This window comes from Asterias amurensis, chromosome 1 (assembly GCF_032118995.1).
Source record: "Asterias amurensis chromosome 1, ASM3211899v1".
Lineage (NCBI taxonomy): Eukaryota > Metazoa > Echinodermata > Asteroidea > Forcipulatida > Asteriidae > Asterias > Asterias amurensis.
In genome coordinates, this window is record NC_092648.1 from 18675916 (window position 1) to 18698061 (window position 22146).

Below are 22146 nucleotides of genomic sequence, written 5' to 3' on the forward strand. Positions count from 1 at the left end.
TAAAGGGCACCTCTATTTGACCGTTTCAAGGGGCACCAAGGCAATGCCCAGAGGCAAGGGAAGCCACCATGAAGCATTAGGCCTGCCCGTTACTTCGATATCACAAACTCAAACAGCGCCCTCGTTGAGGTCTAAGGAAGACCCAGCTTTCACATTGCGCAAACACACGTACGCATTTCCAAGTTTGACCTCAGTGATGGTCGGCTAATGCAAGAGGTCTATTGACTGCCTGTAATTTAGCCTGCAACCATTTAGATGAACACCTGTGTGTGTTTGAGCTGTGTTCAAATCAAAGTGATTTGGATTCAGCATATGATGTGTAGTTGTGACAATCATTGGGAAGAAATGTTGTAAGCATAATGTGATCAAATAGATGTTATTAGGTGCTATTAAAATAATTTACTATAAACACAAAACTTGACAACAAAAAAGTTTGACAAAGTGGACAATAACACTATTTTTTTAACTCACTGTACCCCATTACTACCGGTATACTTAACTGCCCAACTGGCCCTTGCCACAACATACCACAGTAGACTGCACACAGTACACAAGCCACAGTTATTGCTAGCTCCAATGGTCCTTGCCACAATATTCCACAGTAGACTGTGGAGACAAAGTCCACAGTATACAAGCCATGGGGTTTCCTAATAATACCAGCTGTATAAACAGAAGAGACCCATGCACCCAATGCTAGCCTGGAAGGTAAAGCACTTGTGGCAGTCTGTGGTACCAGTGTATGGGAGGGTTGGAGTTATTGTCCACAACTTTTAGACAATCGCACAACTTTATGAAGTTGTCAACCACTGGTTCCTTTCAGAACTAACACTGACACTCTCAAAGGAGAGATTTTCACATGGTGTTACTGCAAACCTCATAAATAACTTCACGAATACTAGTTCCTGTGGGTTGTTGTGAGCATCAACACAAAACAGAAGCAGGACAGTGAGTTGTGACATAAAGATCTGCACTGCTGGTGCTTTTTACACTAATTTGCCAGAAATGTAAAAAAATTAACCTGGTCGCCAGCACTAAACCACCATCATGGTCCAGCCATCTTGCCGGGTTCTCCATTTCAACCCCATTTCACCAAATTAAGGCCGTGTCCGAAACGACGACTTCGGCTACAGCTACGTCTAGATCAGCTCGTCTGTCGGTGTTGAAGAATAGGCAGACGTGCGCGATCTAGCCGTAGCTGTAGCCGAAGTCGCCGATTCGGACACGGCCTTAGACTAAAAGGAGAAAACAGACTGGTCCCTTGATATGAAATGAGAACTATCAATGCTAAATGTAATGCATGTACAGGGAGCAAGACACAGGCTTCCAATTCGTGGCATATTGACTTAATATCGCGTGATGGCTTTCCCAGACCACAGCTTTAAAACGAATAGACTTTAAATCCTATTAAATAGATGTGACAATTGAAGAATACATTTGACAATTGAGAAATAGTATCTTGATGTCTCACCCCTCTCAATTTTCTAGTACTGGTGCTGCTCTCCCATGACGTAGTGAGAAGTTTTAAAATTTGCTACAATTCTGCTACAGTTCAATTTTCTCACTTCCCTCGTCACAAGAGGGAGCCGTGTGGTGAGCCGATTGTTGTTTTGTCCTCTATTGGTCTCTCATGAAGATGTGAGAAGTTTTAAAATTCTGCTACAAATTCTGCTACAGTTCAAATTATTCTCACTTCCCTCGTCACAAGAGGGAGCCGTGTGGTGAGCCAATTGTTGTACTGCCCTCTATTGGTCTCATCGGGAACATTAATACCTTGGCATGCATGAAGGAGAGTCTGGGCAGCCCGTCTAGGACTCGGTTGGCCTCGGTGCTCAGACCGGAATCTCTCTGGGTCTTCTGCTTTACCATGGACGTTGTGGTGTTCTTCAGGATGTCATCTAGGGGTTTATTTGTTGCCTGGGCTGGAAGGGGCTGCGGAGGACCTGACTTCTCCAGCTTTAAGATCTCGGGATCCAACGGTGGCGCTGTGGACAGCAGAGGGAGAAAAAACCAGAGCAATTGAAAATACAGATCTCTCATTACAGACACTGGACATAGCAAATTCTACACCAAAGCAAACTTCTCTCGTAATCTGGATTTGTAATAGAACTAGGCCTACTTTGTGTTTTTAACAATTGCACTTTTAAAACCTCACTAAGTAATTTTAAACACTATGGAAAAACCATTGTTTCATTAGAGTTTTATCCATATAAAATTTGATTGTCCACTGAAAAAAGTACAAAACCTGACCTATGTTAATATGCTGTGATAGACGTTTCTAAATTAAAATTTTTCCAGATTTTTCCAAAGGCCAAAACAAAAACCGTAAATCAGATTAAAGGAAGAATATAATGCCTGGTTCCTTTTCTCTGTTATTCCCTTCTATTGTGCTTAGGAGGAATAAATTTCCCGTTCATTCTCCAACATTGAATAGAAAAAAACCTCTTGTAGAGAACTGTGGCAGGGTCACACACTAATATAATAGACAGACAGTTTGCTAATAAAGAAAATAATATCGTGCGAGATTCAACATGCTGAATGTGATCATGCAGTTAACATGCAAGTGCTATCCTTATTGCTACACATACATGTAGTAATAATAATAATATTGAAGTCTTATATAGTGCACGTATCTACCAAACAAGGTACCCAAGGCGCGAGTATATACAAAACGAAAGGTTCTTGCAGTGATGAATTCTGAGACCCAATGATGTAGCACCTTATAAGGGTTTACAAGGTGCTACGGCGCATCCAGCAGCCACAGCCAGGAACACCAGGGCGAACCAGTAAACTCCACTTAAAACCAACTATGTGTACGTGGGCTAACATCTTTGAGAGGGCAAGACAATTTTCATTTTGCTATCGGAAAATCTTTATGTCTATGGGAATCTTTTTGAAGGGGCACCAAGGTACAAAGACCAGGGGCAGCAGAGGCACCCGTGGTCTCCGTGTAATTCCAGGCCTGGGTCCAATTTCATAACGCCTGTAAGCACCAAAGATTTGCTTAGCATGAAATTTCTTCCTTGATCAAAACAGCATTACCAACCAAATTTCCATTTGTTGCATATTGCTTGATACTGGTATTCAGCTGTTGTTTGCTTATCCTGTGGCAATTTGGTTGGTAATCCTGTTTTTATCAAGGAAGAAATTTCATGCTAAGCAAATTTTTGTGCTTACATTCTTTATGAAATTGGGCCCTGATCATACCATCAATGTGTGGCTGTTTGTAGTTCTTTTGAAGTAACTAACCAGTACACCTGTGTGTATAACAAAGTGTCAATCTCTTTTGGGTGGAGTGTTGGCTCCGAAAAGAGCCATTCTTGTCTTGAGGTTTTGAACAGTTTATTCTGGTCCCAATTTCATAAAATCTGTTTAGCAGAAAACTAAGCCTAGCAATTTTGTTCCTGCTGGCTGAGCCAAGTTTAGCAATAAAATGCAAAAACCTTGATACAAAAAAACATTCAAAGAGATTATCCACACTAGGAAAATATAAATGAAAAATGCAAAAATATAGTTAGTGGCCTAAGGCTTCGACCAGATCTACCAAAAAAGGTTCTCTTTTCGAACACATTTTGGTACAATTTTTCTTGGTCCATTCTCGGCAGTGATTTTGTTTGCAAGACAAGCCGTTACACAAATGTGATTAAACATCACTATTAAAGAGAAAGGGAAATGTCGAATTAAATTTTGTGATTTACTCATTTTTGAATAGCAAGAGAGTCCTCATGTGAGTGGAGAACAAAAAATACAAGTCCCTAACCTCACAACAAAATGGTGTAAATAGCTTATGTAGTCGTTACCCTTCCAGTGTAATATTTGTCAACATCCCAAAACATGAGGACTCTATCTATTGGAAAATGAGTACATCATAAAATTGAATTGGTCATTTCCCTTCCTCTTTAATCAAACCAAATGCAGCAGTCTTGCTAACAGTACCAGTGCTGCACAACCCAAGGACAGTAACACCCGTTTCAGACAGGCGCTCCAGAGTCGCACTGAACCAAATTCTGAATCTCGTACATGAAAAGTTTGATATCAGAAACAGTTAGGAGCGACTGGACACGCTGCAAGTCTAAAGATCGACTGTTGCGGTCATTCGGAACGACTCTGGAGCGCCTTGGTTTTAGACTTTGAACTTGTCATGAGCCTATCCAATGCACATGTTATGTTAAGTTCACCTGTCTGAAACAAAAAGTTATTTTGGTCGACCTAGAGTCACTCCTCATCTACATGTATTTGGTTTGGCGTGACTCTGGCGTTCCTGTCTGAAACGGGTGTAATCCAATCAGCTGAAGAAGTTATCCAACATAACCAGTGCTAAACACGTACCATTTCCCCCATTCAGTAATGCAAGAAAGCAAGAAAGCAAAAGACACAGTAGTATGCCAGCATCAAAACCAAAACTGCTCTCCAAGTGAATGTTCCCACAAGTAGCTGGACACCCTCCACAGATGAATATAAGTTACCTTACCCATTCAGAATGAAATTCCAGAACCAAACTTTCAGTGTTTCACAAAGTGTGTCGGTCCTCTGTGTATCAAGTGGTTGAGCCAAGGTATGTTTAAAATAGGACAGGGCAATTTAGAAATGGAGGGGAAAATAATTCACAAAATTTCGCAGCAAGAAATTTGAAAAATGTATTGTCCTTCCTTTAGCCATTCAAAAATCACACACAGTGACAATGCCCTCATCAATAAAAAAGACAAACAAATTACAAACAGAAGGCAAAACAGTGATTGATGATCGTTTGTTCACTACACACTTCCAGTACAGGGAATTGTGGCTAAGTTTAGTCTGTTGACCTCAAATAAAAAATTACAATTTTTGTTTTTTTTTCCCCCCCACCATTTCCCGCCAGAATTTGCCTCTGTCTATATTCACCTTAGATCCACCATTGGAGACAATAGACCAAGGCCCAATTTCATGGCTCTGCTTAGCACGAAGATCTGCACTAACTAACCACATAAACACACGCTTTGCTGTAAGGAAAAAATTCCGCGGTAAGCATTGCCATGGCTTAATTTCCTGTTTTTAACCACATTAAGTGCATACAAAAATCTGCACTTTACAGTGTACCCCTGATGAACTCTGCGCTAAGCAGGGCCATGAAATTAGCCCAGTTACCACTGAAGTCCCAGAGGAAACGTACCTTTGCGGCGGAACCACCCTGTTGTGTTGTTTGCAAAAACGCAAAGGCGAGGAAACGGAAAAGAAAGAAAAAAAAGGAAAGAAGAATGCAAGACACGGGTTGAGCTGGGTTTTGGTGCAGGTTAAACTAACATTTCAAATAATGCAAATTAATAGCAATTGAAATTAGTAACACAAGCACTGCTGGATTAAATGATTAAATTAAAGGTCAGCATCAAGTAATCATGACAAAACAATGAAAATAATGTGCAATAATTAAGACATTCGCAATTTGGGGGTTAGCATCGTTAAGCATGCAGAACAGGCAAGTTAAAAATGTTAATACAGAGAAGTTGTAACTCAAAATAAACTTTTTGTCAAACACAATCGTACCATCAAAGTGACCATGATTTTGTTATTAAATGAAGCATGCAAAAAGATATTGGAGAAGAGAGAAAAACTTTCAACAGTAAAGTTTTGTTCAAAATATTAAAAAGCATAAAGAAAGGTATAAATGCCTAGTTTGATACAATTGACAAATAAATGTCCAATTAAATTGGTCAGACCTCCCTGTCTGATCCAGTCTCAATGTCACTCCTCCATTGTTTGTAAATCAGGATAGTTCAAAGAAACAAACTTGACAAACAAACAAACAAAACAAACAAATAAATAAATAAAATAAAAAAATATGCAGAGGTTTGGTAAAGTCAAATTTCCTTACCACCAACTCTTCATGAGATTTGTGGAAAAATATTTTGCTGTTTGTTAATGGTCTTGCGTCATTTTGTTGATTATATTTTGAACAAGTTACAAGATCCATTTTTTATACTGGATAGTTTTAAAATTGTAGGTAATTTTCATAACCTTCAATGTAATTGAAGGGCTCAGTACAGATTTGACTAATTTATGACTGACTAAGAAGCACACAAAATGATAGGGCTTTCATAAAACAAAGCGTGAAAAAATAAATTCCGGCAGGAATCACGCATCAATGAAGATTAAAGTCTTTAAAAAAGGCTACATTTTTAAAGTTTGAATAATAACAAAGTAGACGCGTTATAAGAAAAAGTCATTGACCGCTGGGTTATTTGAATAATACGTTTTACCAACCAATGAGAACTCCCATAGGAGTCTGTTAACTGCAGATTATCAACAAGGAACAACAGAGAAAAGAAAGAGGATCCATTACACACAGAGTGACTTGTGTTTCTTCAGTGTTCCCACAGCTCAGAATGTAAAAATAGTAAAATCTGCTGACACGCTGCATGCCGGATTAAAGCCATTGGACACTTTCGGTAAACAGTTTTGTCCGAATGCCCATGTATCACAACTTCTATATAAAATGACAAACCCGTGAAAATTTAGGCTCGGAGTTTCCGCACGTTTCGCCGTGTTATGACATGTGTTTAAAATAAATCCGTAATTCTCGATATCGAGAATTGATAATTGTTTGATGTTTTCTCAAAAAGTAAAGCATTTCATGGAATAATATTTCAAGAGAAGTCTTTCACCATTACCTTCTGTAAACCCTGTAAGTTATTGGTAAATCTGTGAACTTTTTTTTTTTTTTTTCTGTTCTGTAAGTGTATAATGGCTTTAAACCATTGGACTCTTGCAGTTTCAGTATGCCTGCACTCATGTTAATTTGGCTGGTTAAAACCCTTAAAGGGTCTGGGTACTTTTTGTAGGACACAAAACACAATGTCCACAGATTTAACCTAAACTCACACAGTTTGAAGATAATGATGGTAGAAAGCTTCCCTGAAAATATTACCTGCTGAGGTGCTGTAGTTTTTGAGAAATTAGCAAAACAAGTCAGTGAGGCGAAATTATTTTAGCAAAATTTTTTTTATTTTTGTGACATAGTTTTACTTATTTCTCAAACAATACAGCACCTCAGCAAATAATAATTTAAGGTAAGCTTTCTACTATAATTATCTTCAAACGGTGTAAGTTTATTGTAAATCTGTGGACATTGTGTTTTGTGTTACAAAAAGTACCCAGACCCTTTAAGTGCAGGATAACACCAGGAACAATTGCAAGACGATTCCACTAGTTATGAGCTTTCCAGTAAACCAAAAGGTTTGATTGGAGGGGGAACACAGGCTGTAAGCATGACATCTGAAAGCCTGCTGCTGATGGCTCTACTTAGTCTGGGGGTTAGATCTGGGTAGAGGTCTGTATCTCTCCTGTACAATTTTGTGCACAGAGTATATGAAAATATCTTTCAGCCCCTCAAAAAAGAAATCTGACTCTGGGTCCTGATCCCCCTTTTAGATTATGTGGAATGGTCCAGTCTGGGATATCAATGACTTTGACTCCACAATGCATTGCACTTTGGAGAAAACAGTGAAACAAATCAAATGTGCCATGACTTTGTGAACCGATCACATTCAGACAAAACAGGGGTGTCTGGAAGAACTCTGGGGCATTGAATATTTACATGTTCAGGGTCTAGATTCTTTGAACTGTTTGAAATATTAATTGAAAGAATGTTTCAACTGATGACAGGTGTTTAAAAAACCATGGTATGTTTTGATGGAGTTGATTGGATTAGAATGAAGCGACCATTTTTCAAACAATGAAAGAAGATCAAGGGATGAAGAATGTTATTTGTTTTTGTATTTAAGCACTTCGCCCAATTTCATGGCTCTGCTTGCAGTTTGCAAAGAATCGGTACTTATAGAAGCATGGAATTACGCGCTATTTATTGCTTGTGCGCATGCCTATGTACACAGCTAGTACAGACATTTAGCAGAACGGACATAAGCAGAGCCATGAAATTGGGCCACATACAGTCAGTACTTCTCCCAAATTCTGTCACAAAAAAGAAAAAAAAAGATTTCACAGGGTTCGAATCCTACCCGAGCAGTATGACCCGATACTTTTTCTCTCCACAGGACTTGGGGAAAGTACTGAGTACTTAGTGCTTTAAGCAATTCAGTGGATGAGTGAAAACTATGATGATTGTTAATCACTGCATCACTGCAACAACTTTGATCAAACTCTATTTACCTTCAATACTTTTATTTGGTTTTGAAAACAGGGTCCATCCACTTTGTGATTTCACTGCACAGTTAATGATATACAACCAAGAAAATATCTTTTTCCATCTCAGATGAAGTGGTGACATTATTAACAATGACAATGACAACGACACTGACAATGCCAACGACAATGACAACAGCAATGAAAACGACCACAACAACAAAAACAACAACAAAATGGTTCTTTACACCGACTTTACAAGTCTGCATGTCACCAGGCTTAACAGTTCATCGTTGAGAGGGGAAGGACATTTTCATTTTGCAAAGTGCTCTTCCATTTGAAAATCTTAAAGTCTGTATACCACATTTGAAGGGGCACCAAGGCCAAGACCAGGGCAATGGAGGCATTGGGCAGTGTAATTCCAGGCCTATTGGGGACCTTCACCCAACCAGGGCCAATATCGCCCTCTTTTGTTATAGTTCCCCAGTTTGAATGTGTATACCTACCCATATACACACACCTAAGCAGTCAGACGTAATACACACAACCCGTGCAGTTGAATGTTTCCAAAGGATGGTGGGTCAACTCACTGGACACTTTTGTTTTTACCAAGCATAGGATGGCTGATGTGAATATAGAATCAATGCTAAATTCATATCAGTAATTTCTCAAGGTGAAACCATTTTGAGCTCAATCACACGTTGGACATTACCATCTCACTCCGCTTATAACCTCAAGGGTAGATACTCGATATTCTGATCCCAGAGACTGTGTCTGAAAATGACTTGACCTTTCATCATCTTCCCCTCAACGATTTCAAACATCCACCTTCTGAAATCGTCAACAACTTGACGCAACCAGGCGTCTTCAATTGCCCAGATTTGCCGACTTCCTCAACCTGAAACTCGCAAAATAATCCACTCCAAAACAGGACACAAGAATCGTCCGTTCTAACCCCTCTATCGGACCGCATGATCCGCTCCTTTTTACTCTCAGTCAATTGCACCACTTTATTGATTTTTAATTCATTTATCACTGGACTCATCCTCTTAATTGGCCCAAATCAGGAACCTGGGTGATCTGTTTATTTCTACTTCATATCACAGATGAATGAATCAAGCACACCTCAGAATGACTGGCAATACGTCAACTGATTGCATTATCCATCAGGTCAAACCATCCCCTACTCATTTTTTTTTTTCTCTCTCTACAATCTTAGAGGCAAAGTATACCTTTGGTTTTGGAACCGTTTGATTGTTTTAAACCTAGACTTGACTAGACCGACTAGACTTACCAGAAACCATAGCGCACAGGGAGATTGACTATATCGAACAATGCACTGGAGCATGGTCGATATGGTCAACTCGATAGCTACGTCACAGTTTCTGTGCAGTCTAGTCCAACTAGTCGCTCACCCGAACTTGCTCCTATATAAATGTAGATGTACACAATAAAACTATCATATGACACTTTCATTTCAAAAGGTGGTCGTGTTTTGGAGATATCAACAAAAATTAGGAGCGAATCAACCTCGAAGGCACAATAATCCCTCATAGAAATACACCAATCTGAGAAACTTTATGGGCAGTCACGCTTCTCAGATTCACATTTTGGGGCACAAAAACTTATATCTTTTTGCAAAACCACATTACTGCCTCTAGCTACCAGGCAATCTCGGTAGTCTAGTTGGTAAGACACTGCTCTAGAATTGCAAGGGTTGTGGGCTTGAATCCCACCCGAGTAGGGGTAAAAAACAAAATTAATACACATTACTTCAAAGTGAAATGTTTCACAAAATGCTTTATACTTTATGCTGTTTAGGTTTCTAACCAGAGTTTGCATCGCCATTAATTTTAAGAGCAATTAGCAAACATATATCTTCCCAATTTGTATATTTTCCCAAAAGTTTGTATTGCCATTAGTTTAAAGAGTGATGACCCAACGTATTCCTTCCCTTTAATCCCTTGATAAATAAGCCACTTTGTCTACTCTCTAGCAGTATCCTGTTATCATTCATAACTCATCAAGCTTCTCTCCCAGACTTTCTACATCCTACACAACCAGCCCAAGGGAAATCCACAATATTATCATCTTTCAAAACTTGCCCTTTTCGTCCTTCTCGTTTGCTCTCCGTCAATGTCCGCAAGAAGTCTCATGTATCCATTGTCAAAATTTGCCTTCCAGGTTCCTCTCCAATCTTTGCCTGAGAATTATTACAAAGAGCGTGGCCTAGTTCTAGCCACACGGACTACTCCTCTGTTTTGTTCGTTGTTGACAAAAGAAAAGAGTTGATACTCCGACCACACGAAGATGATTTACCCATCCACTTAAGAATTCCATATGGCTCGGACATACATGTAACAGAATTTGATCTTGGTATGGTACAATTTGCGAGTGACCAGCTGGTGAATGCATTTTTTATTACCTTCTTTCGAGTAAATAATGCAAGCTCGTCTGCAATTTGACGATCTGTTTCCATCTGATAAAGGCTAATGTAATTTTGAAGTGGGCTAATGGTTCTTAAGGTTTGATGTAAGGCAAGGTATACGTTTGGTGATCACTCTTTAAAATTAATGCCGTTTAAAACTTTTGGTTCATAAGCCTACAGCAGCTTTCAAAAGTATACCGCATATTGAGAAACATTTCACTTTGAAGTAATCTGGTTATATACATTTGGTTTGCGGTAACACCATGTGTGTATCTACATTGTTGTACTTGCCAGGTAGAGTTTGTTCTTAGAGAACTGTCTTGCTTTAACTCTACTGCCGCGGAGTAGATGTTCGGGGGTTCGGGAGACTTCTCAGTTCTGAAAAGAACTGTCCTGCTTTTTTAACTATTACCCGGGCGGATGGTATAGATAATAGGCTGGGACTAATACTCTAGCTTATAAGATCGTGATGACCTGTACTACCACGGAGTCAGTTCTTAAATCTGGTTATGTAATATGTTTGGTATGTTTGGTAATCGCTCTTAAAATTAATGGCAGTAAAAACTTTCGGTCAGAAACCTACAGCAGCTTATAATAGTATACCGCATTTTGAGAACATTTCACTTTGAAGTAATGTGGTTATGTAAAAAGGTTTCAGTTTGTATTCCCCAAAATTTGAATTAGAGAAGCATTACTGTCCATAAAGTCTCTCAGATTGTGAATTCCTATAAGAGATTATTTTCATGCAAGGATAAAATACTCTGGATTATTTGCAATATCTCAAAAACCTGATCGCCTTTTGAAATGAAACTTTTACAGCATAAGTGTTATTGTATACATCTACATTTATAAAGGATTTCATCGATCTATCAATGATTCCAAAGGCAAAGAGGCAGGGACCATAATGTGCCACAAATAGACGGTCTAAAAAACAAATTCTTCAGTTGGGTTATTCATATATTCAGTTCTGGATTCTCATCAGAAATTAAAATTTCCAGAAGAATTCCATGATCAGGATAATGCACAGCACGTTATTTGTTCCTTGGTAGTTCATTGTATTTCAATTTCAACAGTTTGGATAATTTCCTTTTCTCAAATGGTGTTTCTATCGATCAGCGATGTGTTTTGTTTCATCACCAATTTAACTGATTTTGATTATAATTTGCGTGCACAAACTGTGTGAATTAAATTGAATAACAAAACAGTATCGAAACTCCATCCAGAGAAAAGCTAAAGACACTAGATCCCATTTTGGCAAATTTCACCCACAAATTTAAATTTTAATTTTAAATAGCTATTGGTTATTATTTTTGGTTATTTGGAATTTATGGTAATGCATGAACAGAACTTTCAATGATGAAAGTCATAGTTAACTAAAATCTTAAATGATTTCTTTTTAAGGATCTCTCCATTCAGCCCTTTCTTAACAAATTTGCATTTAAATGTATTTTGTGCATTGTTCATATATGCATGCAAAAGATGTTGTCTGCTTTTCATTTTGAAGCAGCATCATCTGTCAAAATTGTTCAAGAAGAAAATTCTATAAAATAAAAAACAAATTCTTTTAGTAAAATTTGGGCCTAATTGCTACAGTTACGTAACAGCTTAAAATAAATTTTGAGAGAAAGTCAAATTTTAACGTTAACTTAAGTTGAAATTTGACACAGTTTCAAATTCCATAAAAATTGCACTCCTTAAAAACGTCCTGGATCCCTCACACAAGTGCATGAGTGTTTTCATGATGTTGTCTTTAACTAGCTTCCATATACAGCAGCACACCTCTCATCAGACAGTGTGGCTGCAATTTCCACCCAGAGGCGGTCAAATTCTAAATGAATCTTGGAAGTGGTATAATGGAATGTGCCGTCCCCCAGGACAGTAAGCATCCGAGGGAACAATATCAGCTTGTTACAGTACACACTTTTTAATAACCAGAGAATGACTGAGCGAGCAAACGACGATGATCACCCGGAAAATGATAAATGGGAAAAAAGATGCGTGGGAAAACAAATCAAAGGGCAATTCCTGTTTTTTGTTTTTCAGTAAAGCTTTTTAAAAACTCCATTAAAAAAGTGTGAAACAATAGTAGTCAGGAAAACAGATTTAATTAACTTTGTGCTGAAAAAAAACCCCAAATCGGTGGTATTTGAAAATAAATCTTATCAGGTTTTATGTTTTAGACAACAGAGAAGAAGAGCTCAGCTGATCAAAACAACAATAATTTCTTAGCCTTGACAACTTACTCAGGAGTTCGCTGTATTCAGCTAAAATGAGGGGTCCATTTTAAAGATAGTCTGAACCAGCCAACAGATAGATGATAAACAACAACATAAACAACAAATAAACAGTAACAACACCAGATCAAATCAGTAGAGTATTGCGTGACTAGACAGCTTTTACTACAGGTATGACCTGGTCCGATCGGCAGCAAATTGCGCCACAGCACCTTGTAAAACATTACATGGTGCTATCAGCATTAGGTCTCATAATACAAACGTAGTCCAACATCTTGCAGGAAATACTGTATGTTACAGCGCCAGGAGCATCACTGAGTGACGAACATGTGCGCTATATTAGAAGCCACAATTATGATTATTATATAACTACCGGTACCCGTCACATTGGCAATGGAGCCCACAGCCAAAATCACAGCCCAAAAAACGTTCATCTCAGACACTTCCTAAACGTACTCGTGCTATTTTCTACAAGTATCGGGGTGTTCCAAAAAATTAACACAGATTGTCATATGTCCGAAACACAAGGCTAGATCTAATGCTGTGAGCTGAACATGTGCTCAGAAAAACCCAAGCTGTTTGATGAGGAGGGGGGTTCTACACAACTACACCCCCTCCCTCTCTAAAGTGACTATTCTGTAATAACTACGCCATGTTGGATAGGCAGGGACTTAAATGCAGTCTTTGTGAAGTACTTTTTACAATAACTTGGGTAGAACAAACAAGACCCTCTGGACAGAAACAATGAATCCAGACAGGCAGAGTAAGACTGAATCAACATGACCTAGCTTTGTGCCCTGCAAATCCTTATTGTATCTTTAATATTACCTTATTCACATCGGAGAAGAAAAATATTATTTAGTTTTACAAATGCACTGATTATTTTCAGTGTATTTTTTTCAGTGTATTTAAAGAGCTAATAATATTCTTTATCACTGAGCAAATTTAACATCTATTAACTATCTCTAGCTACAGAGCAACCTCGATGGTCTAGTTGGTAGGACACTGCTTTAGAATGGCGAAGGTTGTGCATTCGAATCCCATTCGAGTATTAAAAAATAGTGTTTTTTTGTTCACAAAGTGAAGATCACCAGGCTAAGGCAAGCCAAACACAGACTTGAAAGGTATGATCAGACGACAAATTGAACAGCATCCACAAGAGTGCAAAAAACCATGAATAAATAATAACAGTAGATGCATACATAACAGCAAATCCATACAACTTTGATTGGTTTGACTTCATGCACGATGCATTAAGCTAGAGATAACAAGACCAGACCAGTATGATATGGGACTACAGTGGGGAGATTCAGACAGGAAAGAAACAATAACACGATGACATCTAACTCTGACAGTTTTCTCCACAATATTGTTCCATCAGAAATTGAATATATTTCTCCATGATTTTAAATTAACAATAGCATACATTCATATCGCAGTAACCAAACTGAAGCTGCAGGAACAACATAAGGCCGAGTCACACTGCAGCGATAACGAAAATGATCGCGATCACGACGCGAAGAGAACGCATTCCATTGGTTGAATTTATTCACGCAGAATACGCACAGGCTCATTCAACCAATAGCATGCGTTCTCTTTGCGTCGTGATCGTTATCATTTTCGTTATCGCTGCAGTGTGACTCTGCCTTTAGTCTGATCCCTTTATGGTTTTAGTGAAAACAGTATTCAGAATCACACAGTGGTTAGACTGCAGGACTTGCAACTACAAGGTTGAGGGTTTGAATCCTGTTGTACTCACCGCTGACTACGATGACTACATCCAAAATGACTAGCACAAGTATTGTCATCGAGTTACTGAATCACAATTTCTTGATTTGTGCTATTCATAATCATAGACATTAAACCAATGTTTGTATGAGAGTGATTGGCTGTTGCCAACTTGGTGTTTCTATCCCCGTGTGGGAGTTCAGGCATGGAATTTCATATTTGAAAGGGCAAGGCCATTTTCATTTTGCAAAGGGCACTTCCATTGGAAAAATCTTAAAGTCAAGTAAAGTGGAACTTTTAAAGGGTCACCAAGCCCAAGACCAAGTGCAACGGTGGCCAAACTCTTCCCAGCTTAGAATTAATCTTAGGACTTAGGACGAGTTCATTTACGTATCCCAAGATGTAGGACGCATTGAGCCCATCCTACTCGTCCTAACTCGAGATTGGATTAATCCTAGCGTTTTGTGAAATCAGCTGCATGTGCAACGGAGACCATGGCCCTTGGACCTGTGTGTAATTCCAGGCCTGAGAGTTTGCAGAGTTCCTTTGACAAACAAACATAGAACACGGAAGGGGGGGGGGGTGGACTATGCACAAGATGGATGACGTCCACAGAGGTGAGAAAGTGAGTGAGTGGTGAGTGGTGAGTGAGGCATGCACAATGTTACCTGATTTATGTTTAGATTTGGCACTGGAATGGTACCCTCTGGTGCCTCCTTCCTTGCTAAAGATATCCAGATTCAGACCATTGGCTGCGGAAGCAGGAACCAAAGTTAAATACCCGGATGAAACAGCCAATATGTGCATTTCAGTTGTTATTATTATAGCATTGCATGGCTCAATCTCATAAAGCTGCTTAGCTATGAAGAACTTGCTCAGCAGAAAACGAGTTACCACCCAAATTCTCTTGCACAGCAGAAAACGGGTTACCACCCAAATTCTCTTGCTTAGCAGAAAACGGGATACCACCCAAATTCTCTTGCTTAGCAGAAAACGGGTTACCACCCAAATTCTCTTGCACAGCAGAAAACGGGATACCACCCAAATTCTCTTGCTTAGCAGAAAACGGGTTACCACCCAAATTCTCTTGCTTGGCAATATGCGGGTTACCCCCACCGAATTCACATGCCATGTCCATTGACTACAACTGGCACCATGCAAATATTTGTTAGGCAATATGTTCTGCCAGACAGCTTTATGAAATTGAGTTCAGATAGTTAGCTTGCAGTTAGCTTAGCTTCGAGTCACCACACCTTTAAAAACCAAAGTGCCTGTAAAGAAATCGTAACTTGATCACAATAACGAAAATGTGTGAGAATCAAATTGAATACTTCCATTTTATACGTACAATTTGGTGTTATTGTTAAGAACTCCACAGAAGTTTAAACCACTGGGTTTCATCAGAATAACGGAATTCCACTTCCCTTTCACCTTTTCGCAAATCTCAACAAATCACTATCAAAAATTTGCCATAAAATGTGATAAAAAGGGTGAGCAAACTTTTCACTTCAAGGTTCAGCTCATGTGCATTTTTGTGCACGTGTTTGTATTGAGAAATTACAAGCCACGATAAATATCACATTACGGTTATTTCATTGTTCAGTTCTTTTCCATTCAATTTTATAAATTTTGTTTCTAAAGTGTACAGTATTTATGTAATGTGTGAACCTATTGATAACAATAATGTGTATCATATGGTGAAATTGTTTGTTTATCAGATGACTTTTATTTTATTTTGTCCTGCAGGGTTGGGGATAACTTAAAGCCATTGGACACTTTTGGTAAACAGTATTGTCCAAAGGCCCACACTTCATGTATCACAACTTATATATAAAATAACAAACCAGTGAAAATTCAGGCTCAATCGATCATCGGAGTCGGGAGAAAATAACGGAAACCCACCCTTGTTTCCGCACGTTTCGCCGTGTCATGACATGTGTTTAAAATAAATCCATAATTCTCGATATCGAGAATTGATATTGATTTAATGTTTTCTCAAAAAGTAAAGCATTTCATGGAATAATATTTCCAGAGAAGCCTTCACCATTACCTTCTGTAAACCCTGTAAGTTATTTGTAAATTTGTGAACTTTTAATTTAGTTTCTGTTCCGAAAGTGTCCAATGGCTTTAATACCATTATGCACTACATAGGTTCTTGAGGTTGGTACATCAACCATGGATACCGACTACGCAAACACAAACAATTTGTTGCCCATGCCTCCAAGGGTCTTTGCTTAAATGGTAATACAAGACTCTTGTTCTAACCATAAATAGCCACGGATGAAATGCCCACGGACATGGAGCAATTCTCCACTGGGATGAGGTTTAGATGCCACATAAATGAAGCAGAACCCAGGTCTAATGAAATTGACTATAACCCAACCGGGGTTTAATTTAATAACAATCACAACCGCTAATATTAGGAGACAACAAGAAGACTTGAAGTACCGTATGAACAGTGATGCGTTGGTGGTTGGATTGTACCAACTAACCCAGAAAAATGAAGGTGTGTATATTTTGGGATGTTTATTACATCAGTTGGAGTTATTAAAGTCTAGTCTCAAAGTTGCTTACTTATTTTGTTGACTTATTTTTTGTTGTTTATTTGTTGTGTGTACAATATCCTATTTGCTAGGTTTGAAGATGGGAAAACCTCACTTAATACAAAATATTACTATTTAGTACAGGCCTGACATTATTACAACTGTATACGACAGGGTGGTTTTTGCTTAGTAAATACAACTCTAAGAGGGAAGTTTTATTTTCTACTGCAACATTTCAAAGGGCACCAAGGCAATGGCTACTAGGGGCAATGGAGGCAATAGACCTTTATCACAGTGCAGCCATCTTTCTCCAATCCAAACAATGTATATAATGAGGATTAAAGGAAAAAAGTAGTCTGGTTCCATATTTTGTTTAGTTTGTTGGATATTAATGCTCATTACTGTTATTGGGTACATGACTAAGATGGTGGCGGCATGATACAGGTCTATTCCCTTCATTGCCTCAGTGAAATATCAGGCCAGCAAGTATGTAAAGTAGGCAGTGTAATGGCAACATTTGATTGCAAGAAGAAAGATAGACAGGTGTTACTGTGCTTTCCTTAGCTTACATCACATTAAGCTTCTTTATGATTAACAAAAAACCAAAGCCATATTTAGGAAGAAGTTCCAATTATGAAAGGGATACATTCAGCAGTGTAAAAAATTGTAAAGGTGTCCGTAAGAAATAATCTCATCAGCTGAGGCCATGTCCGAACTGGCAGCTATGGCTGTGGCTAGATCACTAGGTCATCATGCATTGAAGTATAGGACTCCTTAGCAGCACCCTTAACAACAGCCATAGCCATAGACGAAGCCACCAATTTGGATGAGACATTAAGTACATCACAGCGATTCAGCTCATATAAAAAAACACTTACTTTTTGTTCATTATTACTAAGCAAACCGTTTGTTACGTCATGTGTGTGTTACCTCTGCGAGATAACTCGTGTGTTAGGAATGCTAAGGTTAAAGCCAGGCAATGTTAACACACCAGGCTACGAGCCTTTGTTAATCTGAGGAGGTGGGGGGGGGGGGATCTAGGCTTTCAAGCACTTACCATCCAATGGGTTAGTCAGGCCACTATTACTCCAGTCAAATTCAACCTTAGGAACTGCGTCCTGTAAGAAGGGATGGGAGAAGGTTGTCAGACTATGACGCTAAAACTAAAAAAAACACAAGTAACATGCGGTGCGCTGACGATCAACAAACCCATGTTTCCCCTATCTCAACACCATACAAGACACTGGACACTATTGGTAATAACTCAAAATACTTGTTAGCATAATTTGGTAACAAGCATTGGGGAGCTGTTGATAGTATAAAACATTGCGAGAAACATCTCTCTCTGTAGCAATGCACATTTTGAGAAAGAGGTAATTTTTCACTCAAACATTCAAAGACCTCAGGATTGAAGCCTCTTTTAGGCATCTGAAAGCACAATCTGTTTTTGCAACTTCATTCACCAATTGAGTCAAAATTTCACAGGTTTGTTATTTTATGCATACGTTGGGGTACAGCCAAGTGAGAGTACTGGTCCTTGACAATAACCGAAGGTGTCCAGTGCCCTTAAACCTTGCCCTGTACTAACAAGCAAAGTTGGAAACTTCACAGTACATCATTTTTGCATTCAGTTTCTACTCTAAAAAGAGCTACATGTATCATACATTGACTTTAAAGTACCTACAGTTGCAAATACATCTTAGGAAAACTGTGTAGTGGATCTTCAACACACTAAACTAGTCAATCAACCAACTTTCCTGAACAACATACTTCCCTGACATACTTCCCTGAATTACACATATGAGTAATGTGTGCATGAGCTTTTCATAGATAGTTCCTGATAAATGCACTCTGTACAGCACTCTGTACAACTTTACGCAACTGCGTAAGTTCACTTGCGCAACGTTTATGGCGCAACCTACGCCATAAACGTTGCGCAAGTGGACTTACGCAGTTGCGTAAAAGTTCAGGAAATCGGCTGCAGGCCTGGAATATCATTTTTAAACATGTTGAAAGGGCAACAGGGCCATTTTCATTTTTGCAAAGGGCACTTCCATTGGATAATCTATAAGTCAATGGGAAACTTTTGAAGGGCACCAAGGCCAGCACCAGGGGCAATTCCACGCCTGGTACAGGGAACTGTTTTTTTTAATTGCCAAATCATATTGTGCATTAAGAAAATGCTTGCGGTAGAAATGGCCGATTTAAACTGCTTGATATTTGAAATGCAATAATGCTACATGGAAAATAAAGATACATTACTAATTGCGTTCAAAATCAAAGCAATAATGTCAAAGAGCTACAATTATATGCGATTTGCACATACATAAATTAAAAAAAGTATTTACATCTTTAGCCTACATGTAGCAGCTCTTGAAAATTGAGGTTATCAGGCAAAATATCATGTGAAGGATACTTATTTTCTGACAGGTTCACTTGAAAGTTTCAGCTTGCAAATTATTGCTTAGCATTATTTTAAGCACAGCAGCAACTCTACAGGATCAATTTTATAAAGACAATTTATAAGCAGAATACTGGGGTAAGCAAAAAAATTACCTGTGAAGCAGCCGCAGCAATATAAACTATTCAACTTCATGGCATTTTGCCTGGTACCCCAGTTTTGCTCATTATGATTTGCCTACGCTTAGCAAGTTTTGTATGCTTATAGGCTGTATGAACCCTCTTGCTCTCTACCCCCTCTCCCCACCCCCTCCCAGACATGCTCAGACGTAGTAATTATAGTATAACGCCTTCACACCGATTAAGACTAGGGTTTACATTTCCGCCCACTAGGTGAAATATTTCACATACAGCGCATAACATGAGTAATTCATATCAGCACATGGAATAAGTTGGATCTAAAGATAATTATCATATGGATAACAAATATATGCTAAGGAGTCATGGTGTAGAGCTACAAAATAAACACCAATGCATGCTCCAATGGGTAACATGCTATTTATAATGAATATCTAATTCTGTCTCAATTCCTATCGCAGAGTGAAACTCTTTCCATCTGACTGGGGCAAGGCATTATTAGTGCATTGATAACAAAGAGAAAACAGACACTTTAAACAAGCAAAATGGAGTTATTTTTCTTAACACAAAAAGAAGATGAGTGAGAACAATTTAAGAAAGACAATACAAAATCATCACCGCAAAGATTAATATCACTGAAACAGATTAAGTGCAGAGTTTAAAAGCTTATAGCAATAGTTTCTTTTAAAATCTCCCTTTCGGACGCAACAAATTTGCACAACTGAAGTATGCATTTGAGACACGCCAAGTTTCCAGCTCGACCTGAACAACATTGTATAGATTTATAATAATAAAGGGTTAGTGAGGATTACAAAAAGCACTGTTTAATTTCAGTCTGAAGGCTTATTGAATGTGGTAAGCAAGATTTTGTTGTGCTTAGCTACTAAGTGTGCAGCTCTATGAGAGAGGGCCTTGGTAGTATTATTACAATGGCATCTTCACCAGAGTCTAAAGCCTGGTTAATACTTTCTGCGAATGCGATATGAATTTTGACGTCATAAATTTACAATGAATAATTCTTATCAAATGACTTGTGGTCAACTGCTCCAAAACATTGATGTTAAATAAAAACGTTACATTGAAATTCATATCGCATTCGCATTTGCAAGAAGTACACATATGGAGTGGGCTTAATTCCCAATTAACAAAAAATGGCTTACCAACGGTGTCCCGGTGGCCAAGATGGTTCCCTGTTCTCCCTCCGGGCTCTCCTGGGTCAGACCCCCCAAGGCATCAGGCCTCTCCAGCTGCTTCTCACTGGGTTTACTGGGCACCAACAACCCAAGATTGGGAGCAAAGATGGGCATACCTGCCTTCTTAGATGCCAGCTGCAGATGAGAGAGGGGAAAAGAAATAGAAGCTGTCAGGAGGAGATATTGAGGTGAGATGAGGACAGAATGCGATTATGGGGTCACGGATGCAGGCCAGATGGGGGAGGTCCCACCCCTCTCTCTCTGTCTATTGTCATTGGCGAGAGATGAAAGTTGAAACGCATCCTTCTTGCAGACTGATTGGGTTAGACGGAGTACCACTTTATCACTGGCTCTCGTTACCGTTGCCGTTAATTGAACCAAGAAGACCAGTGATCTTGTGTACTGTACCCTAGTGATGGTTTGCCTGATGATGTATCTAAGAAGGTGGTTAAATGGATTTGCATCGGGTTTAATTTGCATACATTAAAAATTTGCATACACACAAGAAATTTGCATACATAAGGAACCTGCATATTTTATGACAACAGAAAAGCAAAGACAATTCCGCAACTCATCTCAACGTTCAAAATCGTGGAAATAGTGAAACAAATTTGAAACTGGTTTAATGGAAATTTTTCATAAACACAGTCACAGCGTACAGAAGTCACAACATTCGCAATCCGAGTAGACGGCATGCACAGCTACAGTGAGTGGCTAAGGACGGTTGCCTTTCTCCTGTAAGGAACTCAAAAACAAGGGCACATCTGTCACGGAGACTAATGGACATTTTTACATAACGTTAATTCCATTAATATTTATAGGTCACGCCATGCATCTCCGATTGAGGAGAGATTTGATGACCAGATAGAGAATGCTCTTATCCTTCCGTTCATCCTTCAACCATACGCCGCCTGGATTTACTGTTAAATAATAAATAATTGGCAACTGGATCGATGGAGCGCAGCTCTGACAATTCTTCTTCTCGGACTGCTTAGTAATTGGCCGACTGACAAAACATCATGAAAGTTTGACAGTAAATTGTACGCATGTAAACTGTGAGATCGAGTGGTTTTTGTGTGCTTTTGAAGTTTACACAGACCGTGGGGTGACACAGTGAATCTTGCCCTTAACTGTAGCCACTTAAAGATAAAGATGCTATCAGCCACTATTTCAGCAACTGCCGATGTACAACTCTCCTTTTAACAATAATAACAATAACAATTTATTCATTTATTATGCAGAAGTTTCAACAAAATTTGTCCAGATTGACATGTTTCAAAGATGAGATGGTATAAAAGACTGTCCCAGCACACTGAATGAATAAATGATTGAACACTTGAAGTCCGATCAAAACATTTTTCAGCAGGCCT

The 22146-nt window shown here is 38.8% G+C and overlaps 1 protein-coding gene across 14 annotated transcripts in view; it reads right to left on the reverse strand.

Annotated features, from left to right (window-relative positions):
* Window positions 1-1695: 1695 nt before the first annotated feature.
* Window positions 1696-22146, reverse strand: part of LOC139948709 (uncharacterized) — a 43400-nt gene continuing 22949 nt past the window's right edge. For 3 of the 14 annotated variants that reach the window (XM_071946994.1, XM_071946977.1, XM_071946986.1), the window contains exons 5-10: window positions 20744-20911; window positions 18103-18163; window positions 15171-15254; window positions 8140-8193; window positions 5147-5164; window positions 1696-1982 (exon numbers count right to left, since the gene is read on the reverse strand). In XM_071946994.1, the coding sequence (XP_071803095.1) occupies window positions 1699-1982; window positions 5147-5164; window positions 8140-8193; window positions 15171-15254; window positions 18103-18163; window positions 20744-20911 (669 nt within the window). In that variant the 3' untranslated portion in view covers window positions 1696-1698. Of the gene's footprint in view, window positions 1983-5146; window positions 5165-5446; window positions 5761-8139; window positions 8194-15170; window positions 15255-18102; window positions 18164-20743; window positions 20912-22146 lie in introns of those variants that run through there. The other 11 variants (XM_071947084.1, XM_071947013.1, XM_071947031.1 and 8 more) reach the window with 9 other exon arrangements.